The sequence below is a fragment of the Copadichromis virginalis genome, linkage group LG20, assembly GCF_057382275.1.
Source record: "Copadichromis virginalis isolate Kocher_CV1m ecotype Utaka linkage group LG20, C_Virginalis_male_GT1.1, whole genome shotgun sequence".
Classification (NCBI taxonomy): Eukaryota; Metazoa; Chordata; class Actinopteri; order Cichliformes; family Cichlidae; genus Copadichromis; species Copadichromis virginalis.
This window is the reverse complement of record NC_140637.1, coordinates 27452662-27477371: the sequence shown is the minus strand read 5'-3', so window position 1 is coordinate 27477371 and position 24710 is coordinate 27452662. Positions and strand designations below refer to the sequence as shown.

Here is a 24710-nt window from a genome sequence, read left to right as displayed (position 1 = left end):
CATTCATTGATCAAAATGCATTTAAGGTTCACTTTGCATTAGTTATCTGTTGCTGCATTGCAGCCTTTCGTGAATTAGTGTTTACTTTGGGGAAGCTGGGGTAAGTGACGCATGAGACAAAATTAGATTTATAGCTTCGCATTAAACTGAACCAAGGAGGGGTGAAGGAGTTAAACTGCGTCATCTCTAAAAGAAGGTAAAACAAGATAAATAAAATAAGATGTATTACATTATATGATGCTTTTCCTTTAAAATGTCCAGCTTTTGTAACTGATACTTTCACTGTTGGTTCCTTCATGAAACAAGGAGTCGATTCTAAGTGTGAATGTGTGATAAAGAGGGTTTTTCCTAACCCTTGATAAATTCTCCTTCACACCTTTACTTCACTGATGGCAAGGACAAGTTAGGAGAAGAAGCTGAAAATGATTGCATTAAGCCAACTTTCTTCTGATTGGTCACCTGTTAAATGGCCTGAGATGACCATGTTAGGGACGCTCTCTTTCTCTGACATCATACAGAGCCAAGAGTTGGAAAAAACATCCTGAGAATGAGTATTTAGATCAGTGTGAAGCCTGAGCTTTTAAATCACAGAAATTATTTGCACATGAGCTGACCTCATTATTTGAAACTTTGGTCATGTTTAATATGAATATTCACCATAGTAACAGTATATAGATATATGACAGAAAAAGAGAGAAATAAAACAGACTTGATCCCCTGTAAATAGGGTTAATCAAGTTTTAAAAAAAAATTCTAAATGAAGGATGTCCCGCTTTATTTCCAGCACATCACTACATTTCCACACCAGAAAAACAATGACACACTCAACCAAACCATGCGTTACGCTACAGGTTGGGTAAATAAGAGACTGAGTGAGACTGAGAAGTAAGAGATCATCCGATCCCCGTTTTTTTAATCCAATGATTTAACTTATTATCAAATTTGAATCAGCACACAGCAGCAACAAACTGTATTTTAGCTGAAAGAGCTGTAACACACTGCCATTTGTCCTGCTGACAAAAAGTTGGTGCGATGAAATTGGATGTTTAAGTGTTTATTTTGGCAAGCACCATTCGAAATAGAGCAAATTTTGTCATGTGCTTATGTAATGTGATCAAGAATAAAATTATATACCCATGCAAAATTCCCTGTGAAATGTACATACGTATCTTTATTGCAGAAAGGTTAAAAGTGTAACTGAAATCTTACTGATTTCTTTATTTCTTTATTTATTTTTTGTTTCTTTTTTTTCATTTTTCATTTTTTTTTTTTTTACTCATTATGACTTATTGTCCTGTTGTCACCTCTGTGGAGCCCACATGTTTGTTTAGTTTCAGTTTTCGGTCTGTTTACCAGCATCGGTTTAGCTTGTAGAAATTTTTTTAAGATCATGATACATAGCTGTCTGGAAATGCTTGGCATGTATGGAGTTACATGATTTCCTCTAAAATCATACATCCGTACAAAATCAAAGTGAGTAAAAAAAAAAAAAAACACAAGAAGAAGAAGAAGAGATACAAATCAAACCAAGAGGATTAAAAACAAAGAAAAAAATGCTTCTGTGCATCCTGATATTGAACTGGAAAAAACGTCTCATCATCTTGGATCAGGTTTGTAAAGCCTGTTCACATGTTTCACGTTTGATGTCTTTTAATGCTTTTTAATCCTGTATTTTCATCAGTTCTTTAATTATTGAAAAGGAGCATCTGGCTTTCTTTTGTTGTATGAAACAAGAGGAGAAACCCTCGTGTGTGCTGTCTGTTGATGCTCCGGGCATCACTCAGCTCCTCACGGGGCTCCTGTTACTTAGTCTTTAGTATTCAACATCAAGTCCCTCCTGTCATTTACATCGGGACACAAAAGACGGGGTCTCATCCTGTCGTGCCGCTCATACGGTGGTGACCCTCATCACCACCTCCCGGTTGGCGGCAGCGCTGATCCGCGGGTCGTTGGGCCTCAGCTGGCTCAGGATGTGCAAGATGGTGTATCCACAGTGGTGGTTCAGAATAGTTCTTAGCCTCCTGCTCGGTCGCCCGCTGCTGCTGCTGGCCAGACCGTGAGGGTTACCGCGAGAGCCTCGAGCGCCTGTCTTACTGCTCGAACTCACCGGGTCGCCCAAGTCCTTCGATTTCTCATAGTTCAGTACTTTCCACTGCTGATTGACAGCCTGCCATCGCTTGAAGATTCGATACACCGACGATCCCTCATGGATGATTAGGCCTGGGTGGGGAAGAAAGCAGAAGGTGAAGGACAGTGCATGGAGGCAGGAGATATTTCATGAAAGGTAGCCGAGAGCTGCATCGGCACCACAGGTAGAAACTTTCCATCTCATCTGTGGTTGAGAATAGACAGTTGGCAGTAATCACAGTACAGATATCTGATGCCATCTGTTCTCACTGTTGTCTTAGGCGGGCAGCTCGCAGTTACACAAGAACAATCAAGCCAGTCGCTCCAAACCTCCCCCCAAAAACAGTCTCTTGTAGTCTGCAACATCATCAAAAATTTGTTTGGCTTTTAGTGTAGTTGTTATCTCCTACCTATGCACCATCTGCCTGCTTAGTGTTGTAATTGTGCATGAACTTAAAAGCCAGAAAAATGTGAGCTGAATACAAGCTTTCATCCCCGCGCTAGTTTGTCCTTGCATAATCCAACTTATGTTTATTAATATTTTTGTCATTGCACAGTGCATCCTGTTTTTCTTTGCTCGTCTTGATGTTGCATAATGCAGCCTAAGCCTTCGATCTACATCTTTTCATGTTTTCAGCTCCTGCAGTCAACGACTCCTGTGTGACATTTTCACACCTGCACTGAGGCTGGCTCCAAAAACGGAGTCAATTCCCAACCTTGAGCTTTTCTAGGACTTACCAGATGGAGGTAGGGTATGAGAATTGGACATTAGCCAGTTTGTAACCTTTATCAACTTACCAATAATGGACTATAATGACAGAGTGCATCAGAAAGCCACTAAATCTGACCTTACACTCTTAATATTATATATTTATCTTAGTTGGACAAACTGAATATGCTCCCTCTTAATAAGGATCATTCAACCTCATCTTAATCAACCAACAATATGAAATGTTTAATCAAGCCATGGAAAATTTCACCTTCATACTATGAATATTTTCAGAGTTACAACCCCTTGAAGTATATAGGGATGGGTTGAAATTTGACACTTCTTAAATTAATTCAATTTAACAGTGTTTTTGAGCTGTCGCCGTTAATCCACACAATATTTGTAGTGCTAAAAAACACATGTAAACTCTCTTAACTGCCTGAACCATTTAATAATTGGCATAAAATTCTAATTCTTTTGAAACTGGAGTGTTTATTGAACCTTCTGACAAACTTAAAAGAGGAAATTAAATGCTGCTTTGAACAGGAAAAAAAACAGGATTAAAAACTACACCGTAAAAAAAAACAAATCCTAAAAAAACAGTAATATTCGGGCAGCTGGGGCGCCAAAATAATACCAGAAAATACCAGAAAATAACTTTCACATGAAAATACGGTTATTTTCAGTAATGACAATACAGTTTGTTGCCCTAATTTTACATGGGATTTTGCCTTTTTCAAGTGCTTTTGAACATTAAACTAGGAACATTGTAACGTGATTAAACAATGAAATTACCTATAAACAAGGTCAATGAATGTGGCAATATGAATAATAATACTTAAATGTACAGAAATATAAGGTTAACAGTTGGTTTAAATAATAATGGGTTGCATTCATATAGCGCTTTTTGGGACCCTCAAAGCGCTTTACAATTCCACTTTATAATTCCCCTCTGGCCATCACCAGTAGGTGGTGGTGAAGTGTCCGAGCCGGGGCTCGAACCGGCAACCTTCTGATTACAAGGCGAACTGCCAACTCTTGAGCCACGATCGCCCTACATCAGCGGTCCCCAACCCCCCGGCCTCGGCCCGGTACCGGTCCGTGAGTCATTCGGTACCAGGCCGCGAGAGTTGAGGCTCAGGTGTGAAATGTATAGTTTTCAGGGTTTTTATCGGTTTTCAGCGTTATTTTGTTATCGTTTTTATCGTTAACTCGGTTTTCCTGGGTCTTTTCACGTGTGTTATGAATAAGTCTTCTTTTTTTCGGTACCGGTACTAGTTTTATTTTGTTGTTTTTATCCGCGACACCTTAAAGGCCGGTCCGTGAAAATATTGTCGGGCATAAACCGGTCCGTGGCGCAAAAAAGGTTGGAGACCGCTGACCTACATAACAACAACAACAATAATAATAATAATAATAATAATAATAATAATAATAATTATGTGATGTAAAAAAAGTTTATAAGAATAATTTTATATATTTCTCCATAACATTACATTTGAATTTAACAGTTCAATCTTTCAAATAATAACGGACAAATATTTGTGAAATTATGATACATTTGTGAATGTATTTTAACAATCTAAATATGCATATGTACAGACAAATATATTTTAAAAATGAGAAAATTATGTTTATTACATTTACAGTGATTTTACATTAATTTACATTTTAAATGTAAAATCAGTTTATTTATGTAAATTTAATGATACTCTAGAAAAACAGTACAAAACTGTAAAATACACAGTAAAATACTTTTATATTACTTTTTTTTTTACAGTGTACAACGAAATAAATGTTACATCCACTCCAAGTGTCACGATCTAAATCTAAGACTACCTTAAATATTAATTTTGTTTAGCATTATTTGAGCATCGGTATCATGAATATACCATAATTTCAATAAATTTAATCTCTGTGATGAAGACATGACATGTGGGATAGGTGGCTGGCAAAATTAGAGCATGTCGAAAGTTTTTTTTTTCTTAAATTTAACCACATTCACTGAACACTGAAATGACACTAATGTTCACATGTTCTATATAATAGTTTAGACAGATCACACAGCTTTATGTCCAGAAGGAGTTTTTCTAAATCCCTGACGGGCCTGGATCGCAGAGGGTCTCGGGGTCAGTGGACACCCTCTTTTCAGTTTGTTGCTTCGCTGCCCATTTAGCCTGTAGCAATTTTCTTTATGGCTCTAATTCCCCTTTTTCTCACCTAACTAAACTTAACAGTGCACACCCACTCGCTGTGACCCTTGTGGTCACACAGAGTCCTCATCTCCTGGCTCATCTGTCGATCCTGAGATCAGCTGTGATCAGACGGCCAAGATGTCCCGAATCTGCTGAGAACAAATCAAACCTCTACAAGCACTTGCATAAGCAAGATGCTGCCATCTTTTATACACAGTCTATGATGCTGGCACAAAGCTAGCCATGAACGAGTGTTTGAAAACCTCAGAAAGACCTCCTATATGTTTGTCATAGTCGTTGTAATATTTGTTGTTTTTCTTATGTTACTTTTGCATTTTTCCATGTCATCCTGCACTCTGGGTTCACCGATCAGTGTTAGTCATTTTATTCTGGTTACTTCCTGTTGTAGGTTTTCTTTCTTTCCTCTTCCTTGTTTCTCTGCCCCTTAATTGTTCCAGTCTGTGTTTTGTTCTACTATCAGCTCTTTGTGTAAGTATATGTAGTCTTTCTTCTTTGTGAGACCATCTGTTTACCTCTCAGGTCCATCTTTCCCTGCACCTGTGCTTCCTATCTCATGCATCGACCTTCTTAGTTTGTGTTGTCGTTTTTTTGTTTTGTTTTATTTTTACTTTTTGCTTCCTAAGTCATCATTTGGGTCCTCCCATGCTCTAATCTTGACAATGTCCTTTTTAAGAGGGATTCAAGCAGTTATGTGTGCAGATTAAAATGTTGGTGTTTTATTCTTTTCTGGCAATCACACAGCTGCTGTGAAGTAACGAAAATTGATATAACGAGTAAAATAATGCATTGCATTTAAAAAAAGTAAAGAATATGTGTAATGCATGACTTTTTTGAGTAATGACCCGATTTCTTTGGTGTCATGTGTGCAGCCTCCTGCAGCTTCTTCACCTAAATAATTTCCAGTAGTGCAAACACATCTGAAGCTGACTATTTCCTGCTGTGTGCTACATGACAGAACAACTATATCACGTCCCAAACGTTCACTTATGAAAGCATCTTATGTTTGTGTGTCAGTCTTGTGTCTCTTTGTCTTTTTACCTATGCAGACGATATCCATGAAACCGTACATGCCGTAGCAGATTTGGAAGAGCAGGTCCTGACGTTGCCACTTGGCTGAGGGGCTGAGGGAGGACCAGATGAGCCAGGAAATACTGGCGATGAGGAACAGGGAACCCAGAATAATGGCTGCTATCTGCACCTTCTCAATGACGGTCAGAGAGATGGCCTGCCACTGAGGGAGAAAACACTTTAAATCAGTGGTGGGGGAAAAAAATCAGGTCATTTACAGGAACAAAAGTACCAGAGGAACAGTGTAAACATACTCCTGCACTCAGAATAAAGGCTATGGCTTTTATAACTATATGATTAACTAAATGTCAAACCTAGGTGTGAACAAAAATGATGTGAAAACATAAAAAACCCCCGATTAAAACCCACACAGAAAGTAAACTAAAACTAGCCAAAGCTAAACCCAATACAGAGACTAACTGAAGTTAGATGGCCGCTCCTCCCTGAGCCTGGTTCTGCAGGAGGTTTCTTCCTGTTAAAACAGAGTTTTTCCTTCCCACTGTCGCTAAAGCAGGTCTGTTGGGGTTTTCTTTGTATTATTGTAGAGTCTTTACATGACGATATAAAGTTCCTTGTTTTGATTTGGTGCTATATAAATAAAAGTGAATTGAACTGAATTTATATCTCTGACTCTAATAGAATAGATTTACATGATTCAAAGATCAAAATAATCCCTGTTAATCCCCCCAAATCATATTCTGTCCGAAACAGAATATGATTTATTCCCTTCCTTTCCCGTTAAGCAAACCTGCCTGTGATTGGCTGCCCCTCACAAACAAAAGGTTTGAACATTAGATGGGTGTCATGTGTGTGCTCGCAGCAGAACTGTGGAAATATGCCAACAGACCCCATTATCTGAAAAACTAATATTCACCATAGTAACAGTATATATATATTTATACAGGAATAAGGAAAAACTAAGTCAACAGGTTTTAATTAGATGTAAAACTAAATAAATAAATGAATAAAAACTATAAGGACTCGTTTAAGTTCGTCATCTATGAATTTATAAGCATTTATTTTTGTCTTCACTCCCTCTAAGTTTTACTTCACGTGTTTGCTGTCATTTTTTCACAAGTTCGGCTTTTTCTACAATCCAGAATTCTCCTTTTTCTCTTTCTGTGGTTCATCGTGTTTGTCTTCCCCTATGGCTTTTTTACTCATTTTATCGACCTTTGCTTTTCCTTTCCAAGTCTTATTTGCCCTTTTTTGCGACCGCTGCTAAGTTATTAAAGAGTTTAACTATTTTAATTTTGCCTCCTGTGTCCTGCGTTTAGGTCCTTTTCTTCGTGTGCACTTTAAATTCACGGGTTATAAGATTAACAGATTCAATAGATAGTAGAGGTTAATAAATTTAATAAAGATCACCCTCACACTAATTTAGAGTCTTGACTGGTGTGTTTATATTCCTTCTGTGGCTATACACTTTTAATAAAATAATAGTTTGCCTCCTTTTTGAAATTATATGTCCCATGGCTCCTGCAGAAGTACTTACTGCTGTTATAAGGGCTCAAAAGCGAAGAAATTATAGCTTTAAAGCTTATCTGTTAAATGGGTTGCTGGATATAAGACCTAAATGGAGGACACCAAGTATTAGGTCACAAAAAGGAAATAAAATAATAAAAGAGGAAGAAGAAGAAGAAGAAAGAACCCAGAAGACTAAACTCAACTGAGATGCAAAGAAACAAAGAAAGGACAACTCAACAGGAAGAGAGGGGAAACCAGGACCACACACACACACACACACACACACACACACACGACAAAACACAAGTGGAAACAATAAAGACAGGGCAGACCATCACAAAGGAGAAAAGCCACAGACACAGGAAGTAAATGCACAGGAGACACCCGAGGAAAAGCAATTACCAAAGCATAACAAAACAGGAAGCGGAAACAATAAAGACAAGGGAAGAAGATCAGAGGAAGACAAAAACAAGGAAACACTGGGGAAACCAAGAAAGCACGAACATGAAAAGAACGAGCAGAGGGACCAAAACAAAAAAACACAGAGCCTTAGCGTTATCACACGATTTCCCCTGTAATCTGTTTACAAAGCAGTTTAAGTCTATTAAGTCTTGTGAAGCTGAAAGTGCGACATTCCTAACATCGGAGTGTCAGAGTAAAGCAGCACAGCGTGGACATGCAAGAGTACCTGCAAGTTGTGCATACTTAGTCACACTGCACCAATCTTCTACATTACATCTCACCAGAGAGAGAAAAATCCTCACATTTGACAAGTTAACACACACACCAACACACACATGGCATCTTTTCAATAGGTTTTAGAGCGATTGGCTGCCTCTGAAAAGGAGGGCAGACGGACAGTGACGCAGAGGGAAAATGTGTCAGCACAATATGGCAAACAGTCCTCACACCACAGCGACGGCTGAGAGATTTGTTCAGGCAAAAGAGTGTTGGGTCTGCTGCAGCAGCGTTTGTATATTTTATTATGAAAGGTTAGCTGACAGCAGCAGCTCCTCTTTCCACGTCATTAAATCTTCCTGCCTCCATTGCCCATGTGTTTTAGGAGCTAGCACCTCAGAGAGGAGAGAGCATTTTGTCATCATTTCCATATTCACACGCCATCATCGTCTTGTTTATGTGGCTGTTTATCCAATACTTTGAATCTTAGTCAAAAAGCACGTTGGACAGAGCCACGCCGTGCTGGTTTGTTTGTGCAGTCACTGTGAGTCATCTGGACAGACTCACTATCAGTGTTTTAGATCAAATTGTGCAACAGTAATAATCACAGCAAGAGGTGTGAGGCTTTGTTTTTTTCCCCAGACTTCACCGTGTTTGTGCTGCAGACTCCCCTCGTGTTTACCTGCAGTGGGTTCTTGGTGCTGATGGCAAGGACCTGGTACTTGAAGTAGCAGAGCTCGCAGCTCCAGGAGCCTCTCTCGCTGATCCAGCGGATGAGGCAGGGTTGATGGGTGCAGCGCACAGAGCCGTCACAGCGGCAGGGGCTCAACAGCTCGCCCTGCAGGACACGAAGAAATAAATACATCAAAATGTTTTCTCATCTTATTCAGCACAGCTGTGTACCTATTAAAGCTATTTGAGATTATATAGAGCAAAGACGTGGAGGTGAAGCTTGGGGGAGGAGTTAAAAACAAGAAAAAAATACATTTAAAGCCAAACAAACTGCAGTGCAGCTTTGGTGCAATGAAGATTATCCAAAACTGCAAAGTGAAGAGACTTCCTTTGCCAATAACCGTAACTTTCCTCATTAATTTGCAACATTCTGCTCCTTTCTGGCTCCATACTTAAATTCTGGACTAGTGTAGCTTTGCATGATTCACTGTTCAAAGTAATCCTTATTTGTCTTACACTGGGCTTCAGCGCAGGCCCTCAGTTCACCTCGCCTCTGTCAGTGCGCCCCAGGGCAGCTGTGGCTACAATGTAGCTTGCCAGGGACTAAGTAAAGCGCTATACAAATACAGGCCATTTACCATTTACCATCTGTTTAAAACAAGCTGTGTTAGCTCCTCCTTTAAGCCAGCTTTCTTCTGACTGGCTGATCCTGCTAAACAAAAGCTTTAAACACAAAGTGGGCGGGGCTTCCATGTCTGTGATGACTCTCTTTGACATCATAGAGAGCCAAGAGTAGAAAAAACAGTCTAAAGTCTGATCTGTTTAATATGAGGATCCACCATCAAAACTATATATGCTTATAATACAGAAAAAGGACAACCATTAGAGTTCCACTTGGAATTGTTTTCCTTATAAATGCACAAGTTACACTCAAATAAATAAATAAATAAATAAATAAAATTGTCTCTTAACTTCCTTACTTTAATCTCAGGGTTGCCCAGTTTTTATGAATTCATAAATTCATGACTTCAAAGTTGGAAACCTTCACAGTGAGTTGTTTGGATAATATGCTTTGAATATTTTTATTTTTATCTACAACAGATAAACTATAAATAAATGTAAATTTTCTACACTTAAAACATTTAAGCACATTAATATTAACAGTGCTCTCTAGAATACATGTATGCCACAAACACTGTATAAAGTATTTCTTATCGTTTATTTTAGAAACGTGCACGTTAGAAGTGAAACTGAAAAACGAATAGCAAACAATTACTCATCCTTTCAATCAAATATTCAAATATTCCGGTCACACAGCGAGCGCTACAGATTGCTGGAGCCCACACAAAACAGTCTGGACTTTAAAAAAATAATAATTCTAATGTTTGTGGTTATTGTTTGGACGGAGGAGGATTTCGCACATTGACTCATATATTGTGGTGCAGAAGAGATGATTGGTATGTCGTCAACAATATTAAATATAAAAGTTCAAACAAAGAAAATGGCAACAAAGAAACACTTTTTTCAAACTTGCTTTGCTGTGATTTCAGAAAAGCTGAGTGACATTTCAACTCAAGTTGAAGTTTTTATATAGTTATAAATAGATAAACATTTAAATTACATAAAGAGACTGTATTTGAACAGGTCCACAGTATAATTAAGGAAAAAATGTACCATTCTCTCTGAATTGTTGATCGTCACTCCTAAAGTTGTACATTACCTGTTTTAGCTTTGTGTTTATGAATGAATTAATACATTTCAATGAATATATATATATATATATATATACACATATATAACATTTAAAGTGCCAACAAGGTTTTATGTGTGTGTAGTTGGATGAACTGTTCATGTGTAAGTTAAAAACACCAAACCATCAGTTTGTGATTATTATTCATCCCATCAGCTAATTTTTAGTTTGTTTGAAGGGAAAATTAAAATCTTGATAGAGTGACATGAATCATCTCCGTATAAAATGAAAACGTGTCTTTATGACTCATGTCACACATGAAAGCCGAGGACGGTTTTAGCTTTCTATATCAGGGTGGGCTTTTAGGAATAACAGTCAGGAAACAAAGAAGCCCAGAGCTACGTAGGCCACATGCTAGAAACCCCCCCTCCACACACAAACACTTCACTGAACTAATCTATTCAACACAAATTAACCGTTTGTCCCAATCGATACACAAGTCGGATGAGGTTACATGGTTGTGTGATGTTTTTATAAGGATTTGGAGTGACTGTGTCCAGTCTGAACCATCTGTGCGGTGGAGGGTCTGCCACCTTCAAACAAGCCAACAAGAACAAGACTGTGGATGCAAGTGGTGGAAATGAGTTTCCTCTGAAGGGTGTCTGGGCTAAGCCTTAGAGACAGAGTGAGGATCTCGGCCATTTGGGAGGGACTCATTGTTGAGCTGCTACTCCTTCACATCAAAAGGAGCCAGCTGAGATGGTTTGGGCATCTGATTAGGATGCCTCTTGGGCACCTCCCAGGCGAGGTGTTTTGTGCCTCGGGGCAGACCCAGGACATGATGGAGAGATTATATCTCTCGGCTGGTTTGGGAATGCCTGACTGTCCTCTTGGAAGAGCTGGAGGTGGTGGTTGCAGGGGGGGAGGTCGGGGCATCTCTGCTCAGACAGCTGCCCTGCAACTCAGAACCGTATAAGCAGCAGAAAATGGATGAATGAATGATTTTTCTATGTAAGGAACTCATTAGCAATGCAAAGTCCAAAGAACATAAACAGTACAGAAGATCTGAAAAGTGATGCAACCAGAGAATGTAAACAGCACTCTTTGACATTGGTGCAACATATTAAATTCACATAAATTGTCTTTTCAAACAGGTCAGGATAACTCACTCCTCTTAAGCTGAGGTTACATAATTTATTTTTTTATTTTTTTTTGACGATGACTTTGCCTGAAGTCTGACCAGCCACCACAAGCGACAGTGACGCCAGTTCAAGGTCTAAACATGTACTCACTGCTATTATTCCACCAGAACCATTTCTCATGTTTTAACAGCATGACCCAACATTTAACTGCCAGTTTGGTCAACAGTGATGCAAAAAATAAACGTTATCTGTTTAGATAAACAAATTTCATTATTAAGAGGAGCAAAGTACAGTCATTTATTTTCTTCTTTTTAAATATAGTAAATATAAAATAAATGAAAAAGGTGAATCATGCAAAGCTCCCTTACTGGAGATCAAGAATGAAAATATGAATTTGGAAATGTGCAAAATAGTTTCTCTTTTATAAATAAGAGCAAGCAGTTCCTTGGCTTCTGTAGTTCAGGAGTGTTAATAGTCATTCTTAAGATTAAGTTGTTATTTTCTGAAACTGTTTTCGTTGAAAAAACTCAAACTGTGTGTTGGTCTCAGGTGTAGGCAGGATGTGAAACAACCAGTAGAAACGTTAAGTGAAACTAAAATGAAAAAATGTGATCTTGTTAAGCGAACAGAAATTTTCTGGAGTGATTATGCTGATATTTAAAATATCTGCTGAAAATGTTGAAAATTCTGGGGTGTGAGGTTCTTTTTGGGAGAGAAAAGTTTAAGGATGTCCTAGATTGATATCAAACACCCCTAGTGAGACATTACCACAGTTTCTAAATAGTTCTGACACATTGATGAGATCTTGAGAGGATACATCTTTCTAGCCTTTAAGCTTTGCACTTAAGGCCACATATGGGGAACTACTTCTCCACAAGGTCTCAGTTAAAATTGTTATTTCAACACGTTTTCATTACAGGCGTTCTTCGGCACCAATGCCTCAGGTTTAGGCACTAAAATGTACTTGTTAGATTTATGGAAAATTGTGTTATTTAGATATAAATGTTCCTCTACACAGCTTTAACCCTGCACATGAACTGTCGAAAGGCATTTGTCAGGTTAACTAGTACATGCCCAAGCTACAGTTTGTTACGCCTGTTTGTGCAGTTGGTTGTGAAATTAAGATCTTAACATGGTTGCATGAGGGGGTGTAGGTTCATAAAGGCAAAAAACAGGTCATTCTAGCCTGCAGCTAGGCAGCTGGCTGGCTGATTGCATCATAATTTATCATGTATGCTGTAACTGAAGGTTTTTGAAAATAAAATATACGTTACTGTAATGGAACGAAACTATTCTTTTATAAAGTGCTAAATAAATGCTCAAAACAGATCATTTTAGCCTGTGGATAGGTGGTTGCCAGGCAACCTCATGGTGTCAAAATCAAGATCAGGAGAAGTTTTAGGGACATAAGCTGGATGCCCAAATCCTGGTTTTGTGGGAGGAGCAACCAACTAACCAACCAACTAACCAAGAAAATACACAGACGACCAGTCCCCGCCTCTTACTCACTGACGGCTACGATAGGCTCCACCCTAACCTGAATTTTAGATGGGTGTTTTGCGCAACCAGCAGTCCAAACCTCAACATATTTTTAAAAAATTGTTGAAAGAGAACTCACGTTTTTTGTTTTTTTTTTTGATTTTTTCAAATCTGGAATCTGTTAGATTTTTTTCCAAACACATTTCCTTAAAATATGTTAGCACCATCTTCCTGGAAAACAAGGTGATCAAAAAGGTTTGGCGACTTTTTTGTAGGGGATGTTTGTCTAACCAGAAGTCAGTCCTTACAGTTATTTCTTTTCAGCTGTGCGTTATTTGTTGTTGCATTTATTGAATTGAGTTTGTCTCTGTTTGTCCTTTTTTCCCTTTTTGAGAATGCATATCGCTGTTTGTTGAACATAAGGAGCAGTATGTTGCTTTTCTTTTCATCCCAGTGTTTTTATTTTTGGTTTTGTAGCCATTGTGTAAAATAAAAAAATATGTGATTTAAAAATGGACTTAGTTACACCATACCATTTCTTTTCTCTCTGCTGTGCACATTTTCATTTATGCCCACCACAAAAGCAAGATTTCAGCGTGTAATGAAACAACTTACTTATGAAGCAAGAAATTCACTGAGCGCTCAGCTTTTTCTCTTTTTCCTCTAAATTAAAAGGGGACCTTAATAAACTCTCCTTCCCTTTCATGCAAATTAAATGTTGTGTTTCAGCAGGGGGATTTGAAATAAAGCCTCCTGGTGAGTGAAAGCAGACTTCCTCCAAAGCCACAGTTTATTTCAAACCATTGGAAGGCTTAAATAAAATAAAATAATAATAATAATAATTCCCCCCAAAAGTCACACTCTTCTCCTGTCAGCAAAAATAAAACTGACACTTTTCTGCCCATCCCTTCACCTCCTAATGATATTCATAGAGTCCATAAGATGCAGGCTTGAGTGGCTTGTGGACCAACTGTCTCTTCAGCACCGCAGCAGCACCTGAAGCCTGTTGGCATGCTCACCACATTAAGGATGAGCGCGTTCAGGCTGTCACCACCGTTCATCATCAAACATCCATTTTGTCAGGCAACTCAGCATTCAATGGCACGTTTTCATGTAGCCCGTGTGCCTCGACTGAAGGAAAGGCAGCAGAGATGGAGATGGTGAGGGGGGAGTATCACTGTGAATCATTAGTAAATCAATGAATGGGCACAGCTTGATCCGGGGCCCAGTTGGTGAAGGGCCATGTTAGCACTCTGCAACAGCAGCGGGGAGCGGTGAGGCTTCAAGGGCAGCCAGGTGAAGGAGAGAGGAGCCACTGAAGCCTGATGCCGATTCACAAAATCTCTGAGTTTAACCTCACAACAAACCACACCTCAGAGTGAACACAAACAAAGCCGGAAAACACCAAACACACCAACAGTCAGATCGATGGACCGAAATATAAGACATGGGCTCATCTACTCTTGGCTCTGTATGACAGAATATCAGAGCGCAGATAGTTCTAAAGGTAAACAACAAAAAACACCTAAGCTAAAAAAGCGCTAAAACCTTTCAAAATTAACTGAAACTCTCGATGGCATGTGAAGAAACATCAACTGTGGCGCTTTGGCCAAGAATGGAGCGATATCAACTGAAGCTGAGGTAATGCTGGGCTGTACTCTAACTTAATACCACCTTGTACCACTAGATGGTGGAGTGTCCAATCTGTTGCAAGTCCAACATGACACACCCCAACATTACCATCGCATTCAGATGGCTCATTATCACAGCCCGAAGATCAGAGTAGCTACTTTTAGGCCCTCTCAGAAAGACTGGCCAGAGTGGGAAGTGATATTGGGAAGTGGAAAAGTGTTGGCTCACTTCCGAAGAAGTCAAAACAAGATGTTTTTTTCAACAAAGTTTTCTGTACGGTAGTAAAAACCAGCACAATCACGCACTTATGCCTTCAACCCAGCTGTGGCAACAGCAGTACAACACTTGAGGTCACACAAATCAAGACATGCAAGACCAACACAAATGGCAGCTTGCAACAGTGGATGTGGCTTCAATTTGCTGTCAGTAGTGTCATACGGTGCTGTTTGCGAGGTATAATATGGCCTTTTAACAGGAACTGAACCAACAATCTTTAAATTGCCAAGGAAATATATAAACCACTACTCTAAGAAGCCATCAACCACCAGAATTTCAGACAAGACAAAAGCTGTCTGGTGTAAAACAATGATACTGAAACTTGCTGGTAAATTGCTGCCACCTTGTGGAGAAAGTTTGCATTGAATCCTAAAGAGGGTTTTTGCAAAAATAGCCTTTATTGCAGTCAAAATTCTGGCTATTTATACAGAAGCTGTTCAAATCTTCTGTTAACGAACCAATCAAAAGAAAGCTGGCCTAAAGAGGGAGGAGCTAAAACTGATTGTATAAGACAGAGGATTAACTGAGTCACCAAGACCCAACATAAGATAAACAAGGATTATTTTCAACTGTGAATCATGCACAAGCTACTTTAGCCTAATACGGAGCTGGAAATTAATATAATAAGCATCCTTCAAGCTAACAGTTTTATCTCCTGATTAAATACGACTACATTCAGAGGGTGGGTGGGGCTCCACATTTTGTTAAGGAACATCAATAACTCCTATTAAAACCAAAGTGAGAGATATCAAATGGAATTTAATGTGTTAACTAGTACAGTTTTGACTTATATGTAAATTTTGTCTTTCTCTTACTTCAAAGCTTAGTGCGTCACTAAGCTAAGCTAAAGCAAGCTAATCATTCATGGTAGGCTATCACTGATTTTACTGAGTGCAACTATCTCCTAATTTTTTATTTGATGAGTTGTTTGGACAGGATTGTGTATCTGTATCAAGTTAAAACTGAAATCAATTAATATTTTCATTTAAAAAATTGAATTACAATTAGACGTTTTGAGCTGAAATGTGCCCTTGGCTGAAGGTTCAAACACTTAACACAGGTCGAAAACATGACCTGAGACCCAAGAGAACACAAACAAGATAGATGATATTTCAGCCACATGTACAAACACTACGAGTGAGACGCTACACTGCAAAACAGAGCCTCATAACATTTTGAATTATGAGATCACAACTAAGTGAGAATCCATCTTTCTTGGCTTCAGGCTTTACACTTACAGACAAACTACAACAGGTTTGGCCCAGTGAGTACTGGTCAGTAAGGCCCAGTAGAAATGTCTTTTCAATGTATTCTCATCCCAGGTATCCTTTGGCATCAGTGCCTGAAAGTTTAGACAGTGAAATTTACCTGGATTGATTTTTTTCCCCCTAAAAATCAAACTCAAACTTTAAACCCTACAAACTGAAAAAAAGAAGTTAGATCATGTTGATATAAAATCCTTGGATTTAAAACTGGAGGCAAAGCTGTAACACCCTATGAGACACCACAGTGGTAACATTTGATGTCTTGCAACATACTTCTGCATTTTCAGCTCTTTCATGTTAACGACTGTTCACGGGAACTGGTAGGAAGCACAAAAAACAAAAAACAGTCGGGTATTGATGAGGAATTTGAATTTCTGGCACCTAGATGACAGAATTTGTGTTTTTTTTCTCTGGAAAAAATGATTTTTTCTAAAATAATTTCACTCACTAACCTAATAAAGTAGTATTTAGTCATTTTTTCTTTCTTTTTTGTGCTGCCCATAAAGAAGGTTCATTTTTGTGTGTAAACTTAATAAAAATCTTTCATTTCCAAACGGTGACTCAGAAACATGAATCTGTTCACAGACTTGGCAGAGTACTACCTGTTTCATCACTACAGGTTTTATGCACCAGAGAGCTGCGCTTATACAAATAACACTTCATTTTTTTTTATTTCTGTTCGTCTGCACTCTGTCGTTTCCCCATCTGGCTCGTTTGACCTTCCCACTTATAATAAAAGTGTCCCGCTGCATAAAGATTGAGTTCGGCAGATGAGCCACATGCCACTCATAAACTTTAAAATAACTTGGCTGCTGACATTATAAAGATAACACAGAGAAGGTCAGAAATATACAAGGAGCTAAATAAAAGAAAAATAATATGAAAGCAAACATTTGTAAAATGTCAAAGCCGTCGTTGAGTCTCTGTGTGTCTGCGCTACGAGGCCGGACGGAGAAAGTTAATGTCATGATCAACTAGAGCAAACTAAAAACAAAGACCTTTAAAAGCTCTGATTATCATTTCAGACCTTTCCCTCAGGGATGTTTTAGCAGAAACTGCGATACAGGTAATGATCGCAACTTTTGCCTAAAGGAGAAAGTGACTCATTTTATGAGGCCCCTCAAACACTGAAGAATCAGAAACCATACTTTTTAATCAAAGGCTGGTGTTGTTTGCATTCACCTGAAGTGTCACCTGAATTCAGCCCAAAATCAGGTTCAACACTCAAACTCGCTTGATGTTCGCAAATATTGCCAAGGCTCAGAGGACATAGATGAGTGAATTTAGTTTGGAGAAACCAAAGTGAGTCTAATAATGAATGAACACATAACTGATTTTAAGGGGAATAAACAACTGCATGTAAAAACAAAAACATCCAAATAAAATCACTATAATTGGTTCCAGGGTCATCACAGATAATGTCACTAATAATAAGCTGTTAAGGTTGTTTAATGAGATATGTTTTTACATTAATAGTTTTGTACTGAACACCCTGTTTTATTTGGAAAAGCCTGCTTTCTATTTGAAGGATATTTTTGCTTTTGTGAGTCAGCCCCCTGCACCTGAAGGCAGCACACAGTGTAAAAAACACCGAACGAGACATAAAAGGTCACATCTGGACCAGCAGGATGAACTCGCACCAAAATAAATAAACAGAACATGTAGTGATAGACTATGCTTGAGCACACAAAGACGCCGACTCTAAAGCACTGCCATGTGCTGTCATAGTCAAAAGAACCAAGGCACTAACACCTGTCTGTGGCACTGAATCCGTGACATAAATAATTAGAAATGGATCCCAAAATATGTTGTTTCTTTTTAAAAATACAAAGCTCGGTATTATTTCAAACACGTAGGCGCTGCAGTTTTACGTAAAACTTACGTCAACAGTAAGAAATAATCAGTTTCTTAGGGACTATTTCAGTAGTGGATTAATACAAATTAGGTGCTCTAGCGAGTATTTAGGACAGGAGGTGTGTGTGGCACTGATTCAGAATAAACTGTGTGTTCATGGTAATAAGGGAACATGTCACCCACTATAACAGTGTGGCTCATGAACTCCTTCACTGAAAATTTGCCAGATTTATGTTTTTAAAGGATCAAACGTGACAACCTGTCCACACCTGATATGAAAAGCGCCATATCTCACGATTCACACAGCTTAAACCGCTTTAAGATGACGACACCAGAGCAGCTATCGCTTCTTATTTTGTTGCGAGAATGTGCACCCAATAAAACGGCACTTTATTGCGTTTTCTGTCATCTGTAAAAGAAAAAGACACGCTGAATCGTATCGTGCTGCGCAACAGCCTCCAACAAATAAATAGTTTAAGAAAAATTCATTTTAAGGGGTAAAAAGGTCATTTACCACCAAAATTTTACATTTAAATGTTTCCCCTCTGTTAGTGCTGTTTGTGCATCTCTTTTATTTTGGTGGGACTTGCTCAGTTTTGCAGATGCTGGTGTAGATGTCTATTCTTTTTTATTGTAATGAAGCTACTGGCTCTTGGCTTGTGGTGCTCAAAGTGCTGCTACTATTACTAATAATGCTACTACAACTAATAATAATAAAAACGGGAAAACGCAGCACTAATGTCTTTTTCCAGAAAGCACAACCCCGTTACTCAAAACAGTCCACAAACCTACTATTTTCCGTCTGCTGAACTAGATACCTGTCTTTTTTCAATATAATGGAACTAAATGGCACTCGCATTGTGCTGCTCAAAGCATGGAAAATGAAAAAATTACAAAATAAAAATGAAAAACTCAGCTGTAATGTCTCTAAGGTCCCCGGTATTAAAAAACAAAAATCCACAAACCTCGTTCTGTTCGGTTTTATGTATGTTTCTACAGATCTACACCCACCAAGCAGACTGAATCTTCCATCTACCTGCGACGAGAGGGTCGTGCATGTGCGGGACAGGATATAAATATTAATGGCGGCCCCCCTCACCTTAGCCAGCTGTCCACTTCCTCTGGTATGTAGAAAATAGTTCAGACGAGCAGTGACAGCAAATAAAATGCCCATAAATGTAAATAAATGACAGCAAAGAACTGAATTAAATGGCAAGACTACAAATTATTGCCAAAAAGAGGGGTAAGCTTAAGCTTTAGCATATTACACCTCCCTGTTTTTACACAGCATATTCTAAACTACACTTAACTAGGATGTTTTTTTAAAAGAGGCACAGAAGCACAGATTTTCAAATACATGTTTTTAGCCCTTGAGCATCACAAGGCCAGTGCCATTTAGTACATTTATAATAAAGACTAAGGCAGATATCTCTACAGCTGATATCTCCAAAACTGGGCAACCTACACCAAAATAAATGAGATGGATAAACATCACTGAAGGCCAGAGGGGACATGTGTACATTTAATTTGGGGCATGAACTGTTCTTTTAAAGTGCAACCTAGATTTAGATTAATGTGGCAATCCAGCCATCCATCCATCCATCCATCCATCCATCCATCCACCCAGAACATCCATCCATCCATCCATCCATCCATCCATCCATCCATCCATCCATTCACCCAGAACTAAGACATTAATCTGTCATTGACTTTAAGGTGGATAATGCTCAATTATAGCTCCATAAGCATTACGTTTAGGGTAGCTTTGCATGATTCACAGTTCAGAATAATCCTTATTTATCTCATACTGGACCTCAGTACAGCCTCTTCCCTCGTAGCCCACAGTGGGCAGGCCACAGAAGACCCATGCTGTGGGCCCTGTGTGGGTACACCCACTCTGGGTCTGTGTGGGGTAAGTGTGGGTTTAACTCTGCCTGCACAACCACCCAGTTCACCCACTGTGGGCCCCACACAAGCATGTTTCCTGGGACGTGATGTCTTTAAGGTCCTCTTCCTTTAAGCCAGCCTTCTTCTGATTGACTGCCCAAGTTCAGGTTCATATTAGCAATATTGCTCACATCACAGAGAGTGAAAAGTAGAAACAAACTGTGTGAATTGAGTATAAGCAGCCGCATACGCCTGATGGAAAATGAGGAAATGTGTGATAGTTTATTTATAATATTAACCTCGACCACAGCCTTTCTCTTCCAAAAACCAGGTCATCTTTGTGCCTAAACGTAACCGAACCACAACAGTGGACAGATTACCTCCTGCCAAAGTAGGAGTCAGATGAGACGTGTGTCTGGAGAGCATTTTTGGACTTCATTTGTCATTAACTTTGAACATTTATGAGTTTAATGAGCAACAGCGGCGCTCTAGAGTGCAAAACATTTAAGAAAAACAGACAATGATTTTAATTCAGATGAGCTGATTGTTTTTGTTTTCATGGGATTTGTTAACACTAATACTTAGCTAGATTTACCCTCATAACAACAAGAGGGCCAACAAACATAAAGGCAGCCTGCTACACACACAAATACACCCACACAAACACACACTCCTCCTGCTCGGATGAGCTGTCATGCATTTGTACCTCGAGGCCACTTCACAGAGCACGAAGGTGTTAATTTGGTGTGTCACTTCATGACTAAGAAAATGGTCTTCCTCCTCAGCTGCAACCTTTAGACAAAAAAATTTAGGTGTGGAAGTACCCCCTCACCCCCACCACGAGCTCCTGACTGAGTGTGCCTGTGGAAACACGCCGCCGAGCACTACCAGAGTAAAGGGCAGGCCGGGGTGATTACCAACACCCATCTCCACCACCTCCTCTTACACCAACAAGCCAGTAATTCCCTGCAAGCCCTTTTGCGACGACTTTTGTGAATCCAGACTGCGTTAAGTGGAATCAGTGGCTGAGCGACTGTACCGCGGCGCCCGCTGACGCCTTTGACAGACAGTTAATAAGGATTCGTGCTCAATGCAACCCACAGAGGAAGGTGATTATGTCTGTAGGTAATTGGCCCGCTGACAGCGACATGATCCCCGGCCCCTGTTGTGACCTGCTTGAATAATGAAATAACAATGAAATGGCAAACGTGAGCTTCCCCCCCACACACGCCTTGGACCCATGGAGGTATGAGGCACTTTCCCTTTGAGTAGAAAGCTGAGTGCTGTGGAGGCAAAATAAAAGCAAATATGAGCATGAGGAGCTGATGTAGTAGTGTAGTTCAGGGTTTTCCCTCAGTGCTTTGTTTGCTTGCTCTTTGTCTGGAGCTAAAAGAGGCAGCTCAGAGCCATGCTGCACGATGAGTCACCTTGCCGGAGAGCCCAGAGCCCAAAACATGAACCTTTTATTAAAGGAAGATGTTTGAGTGGGCAAGACAACAACCTGGGGTCGATCCCTGTCTGTAACATCAAATTGCCTTGTATCCAAAACAAGGCTGAAGTGATTTATACTCAGTCCTGTGGCTCTCACAATACAAACTCTCAGGCAGATGTCATAAATTAGCACATGGGCTGTAATAACACTATACGCCTATCTTAGGGAAGTGACTAAATGGTAATATCCATCTGTGCTCCTAAAGGATTTACAGGGTTTCTAATTATCTCAGGCTTCGGGACTACCTGCTGATCCAGCCGGCACAGGTTTCCACACATCTGGTGAGACCAACATTTGGCCACAGACCAAAGCTACGCACTACTTATTGTTTTGTTTGGGCTCAAGAACAGGAAAGTAGGAGGAGAAAAATAGAAGCAATAATAGAAAACGTGTGACAAATTCATCACAGCCGACATCATTGTCTGACCAGGAACTGTGATCATCACACGATCAATAGTTGATCATCGTGTTCTGTGACACATGCGGACGGGGGACAGTTGATTTACATTTACAAAATGATTGTGACTCATGCATATTCAGTGCCTCTCACTCTGTTTGTCATCCTGCAGGCCTAATTGGCTAACTTTCTTTGTTGCTATGCTGGCCGGATTTCAGATGTGTGGGAACTGCTGCCTTTCTGATTAGCTTACTTATGAAAACAGTGTTATTTAGATAACCAGATCACTGAGCAATCATCTTCCCCCCCCCCCCCCAAAACAAGGGGGGGGGGGGGGGGGGGGAAGATGATTGCATGCCCACAGGTGAGAAGAAGGACAATAGTCGCCTCTAATTTGAAGCTGGGAGGACTGACAGCGTGCTTGGATGCACAGACTGTAAAAATGTCTTGAGGCGAATTTGGGATTTTTAGGCTATAAAAATAAAACTTAAAAAAAAAAAAGATTTGGCCTCATCTTAGATTATCTTTTTCCAAAGGATGTATCGGAGGGGAAGGTGGGTGGGAGAGATACAAATGTAGGACAGGATGGTAATATATATATATATATATATATATATATATATATATACACACAAATACCAAAATGGCAGATTACACTTGATAAAAAAGGAGCAACTTCCTAAATCCCCTCCTGATCTGGAACAATTCATGCATGGTGAAATAGCTCTCCACAGCCCCACAAAGGCTCATTCACAGCAGTGTGAAATGTGAAACAAACACGCTGCCTGCCCGCCCGCCGTCCACGTAGGACGTGGCATCAGCATCAGGAACCTCACTCTGTTTTTTTTTTTTTGTTTTTTTTTGCTACCTGCTCTGGGCCTTGGAAGCAGATCCGGCACTGGGGGGTCCGCAGGCTGCTGGCGGTGCTGGCCAGGGACACGGCGTCCAGGCCCACTTGCAGCTTGGGCTCCTTCTCCTCAAACGCCAGGCTCCGGGGCCGCGGGTCGCTGCCGTAGTACTCCTCCTCGTCGTCCCGGGAATGGCAGTCGACGAAAGGCGGCCAGCCGCAGCCGCCCATCCCCAGACCTCGCATAGTGGTGTTGGTGTTGGTGTTGGTGTTGGACCGTCTATCTGTGTCTGAGCTGGACTGTCTTGAATCGGATCGCATAAACACCAGGACTTTCAGTTCATTAAAAAACATGCGGATTCGATACTTGAACATGTTTGGCCACATAAAGAATCCGAAATAAATAAATTAAGTGTTTTTATCTCCCCTCCTCTCCCTCTGTTATTGTTATTATTATTACTATTATTATTCATACATCCGATATGTTCATGGCTACTGTAGTATGCTCTACGATGCCACAACTGCTAATTGGAAAATCCAGAGAGGAGATAAAGGCTCTCGCCCCACTGATGGCATGTGTGTCTAAGCCAATGCGGATGAAAGATTTTCCCTTTCAGCTGGCCGACACACTCTTTCAATATTCATTACTCAAACAACTCAGCAAACGCCGTCTATCTGCGTCTTCCACCGCACCCCAGAAAACATTACAACTTGCACGGGTTTTGATTTCCACGGTCCATTTTCCTGCGCTCTCAAATACACCGTTTGTTATTGTTGTTGTTGTTTCGCTTTGTTTGGTTTTGTTTTCCACACGCACCGAGGCTCGCGGCAAAGAAAGAAAGAACGAAAGAAAGAAAGAAAGAAAAAAACAGCCTACATGTTTTTTGCTACCCGAAGCAGAAGACCGCGAGAGAGTGGACGAGTGGAGGAGAGAGCAACACAGAGCCAGGAAATAGAAGATGGGATGTAAAATACAACGACATGCCATCCACACAGCCACATCTGAGACTCTTGTCAAGAATCATAATCCAATAAAAATAGAAAAGAAGAAAAATTAGGGTGCGGAAGATGAAATGGAAGTTTGATCTGGATGTGATTATAATGTCTTTTTTTTGTCCCTCTCACTGTAGCATCCCAAGCGTCAGATCATGGTCCCCCCTTTTTTCTCCCTTTTCTCTCTATTTCATCTCCTTTTTGTAAAACCCCGGCTTGATCCACGAAGAATCCGTGCCATTCACCCCGACAATCCACGTCGACATCAAAAACACAATCCTGTGCATTTGCATTTCTTCTTTCCGTCTCTCTTTCCCCTCTCTCTCTCAGCAGCCTAGCTGGAAACACGGCAGCACAAAAACACCCGAAAGCCCCGTGCTTCCCATCTTCGCTCGATGTCCATCAGCATTTCATTGCAAGCCGAGAACACGGGAGGCAACGCAGAAATGCCAGAGAGAGGCAGAATAATAAAGGCACCCTGCGATTTTTCTAATTAGAGAGAGACGGGGAAGACGCGTAAAGATGTCTTCGTTTCCGACAGCAATTACACGGCAGTAATGGCATTGATTATTGGATCAGATAGATGGTGGTGATGATACTGCTGGCGCTGATTTTCCTCCTCGAAATGGTCGGCTTGGAGATTGAACCAACGCAGCAGCTACTTCCGGAACAGGGAGAGAGGCGGAAAAAAATAAAAGACTGTCATCCCGTAAACACGTCGCTGCTTTTCCTCCAGCCATCCGTCCGTTTCCCGATGGTTGAAACGCCTATCCCCGTGCTCCCAGCGGCTGGGCAGGGAAGGAGCTCTGGCTGCTTTAT

At 40.1% G+C, this 24710-nt stretch overlaps 1 protein-coding gene across 1 annotated transcript; it reads right to left on the bottom strand.

Moving 5' to 3' along the window:
* Positions 1–618: 618 nt before the first annotated feature.
* Positions 619–24709, bottom strand: marchf9 (membrane-associated ring finger (C3HC4) 9). Its single transcript, XM_085443164.1, has 4 exons — positions 22920–24709; positions 8948–9103; positions 6091–6283; positions 619–2220 (listed from the first exon to the last, which is right to left on the bottom strand). Exons 1-4 carry the CDS (start codon positions 23283–23285, stop codon positions 1889–1891), a joined length of 1047 nt encoding a protein of 348 aa, XP_085299290.1. The 5' UTR covers positions 23286–24709; the 3' UTR covers positions 619–1888.
* Between the last annotated feature and the right edge of the window lies 1 nt (position 24710).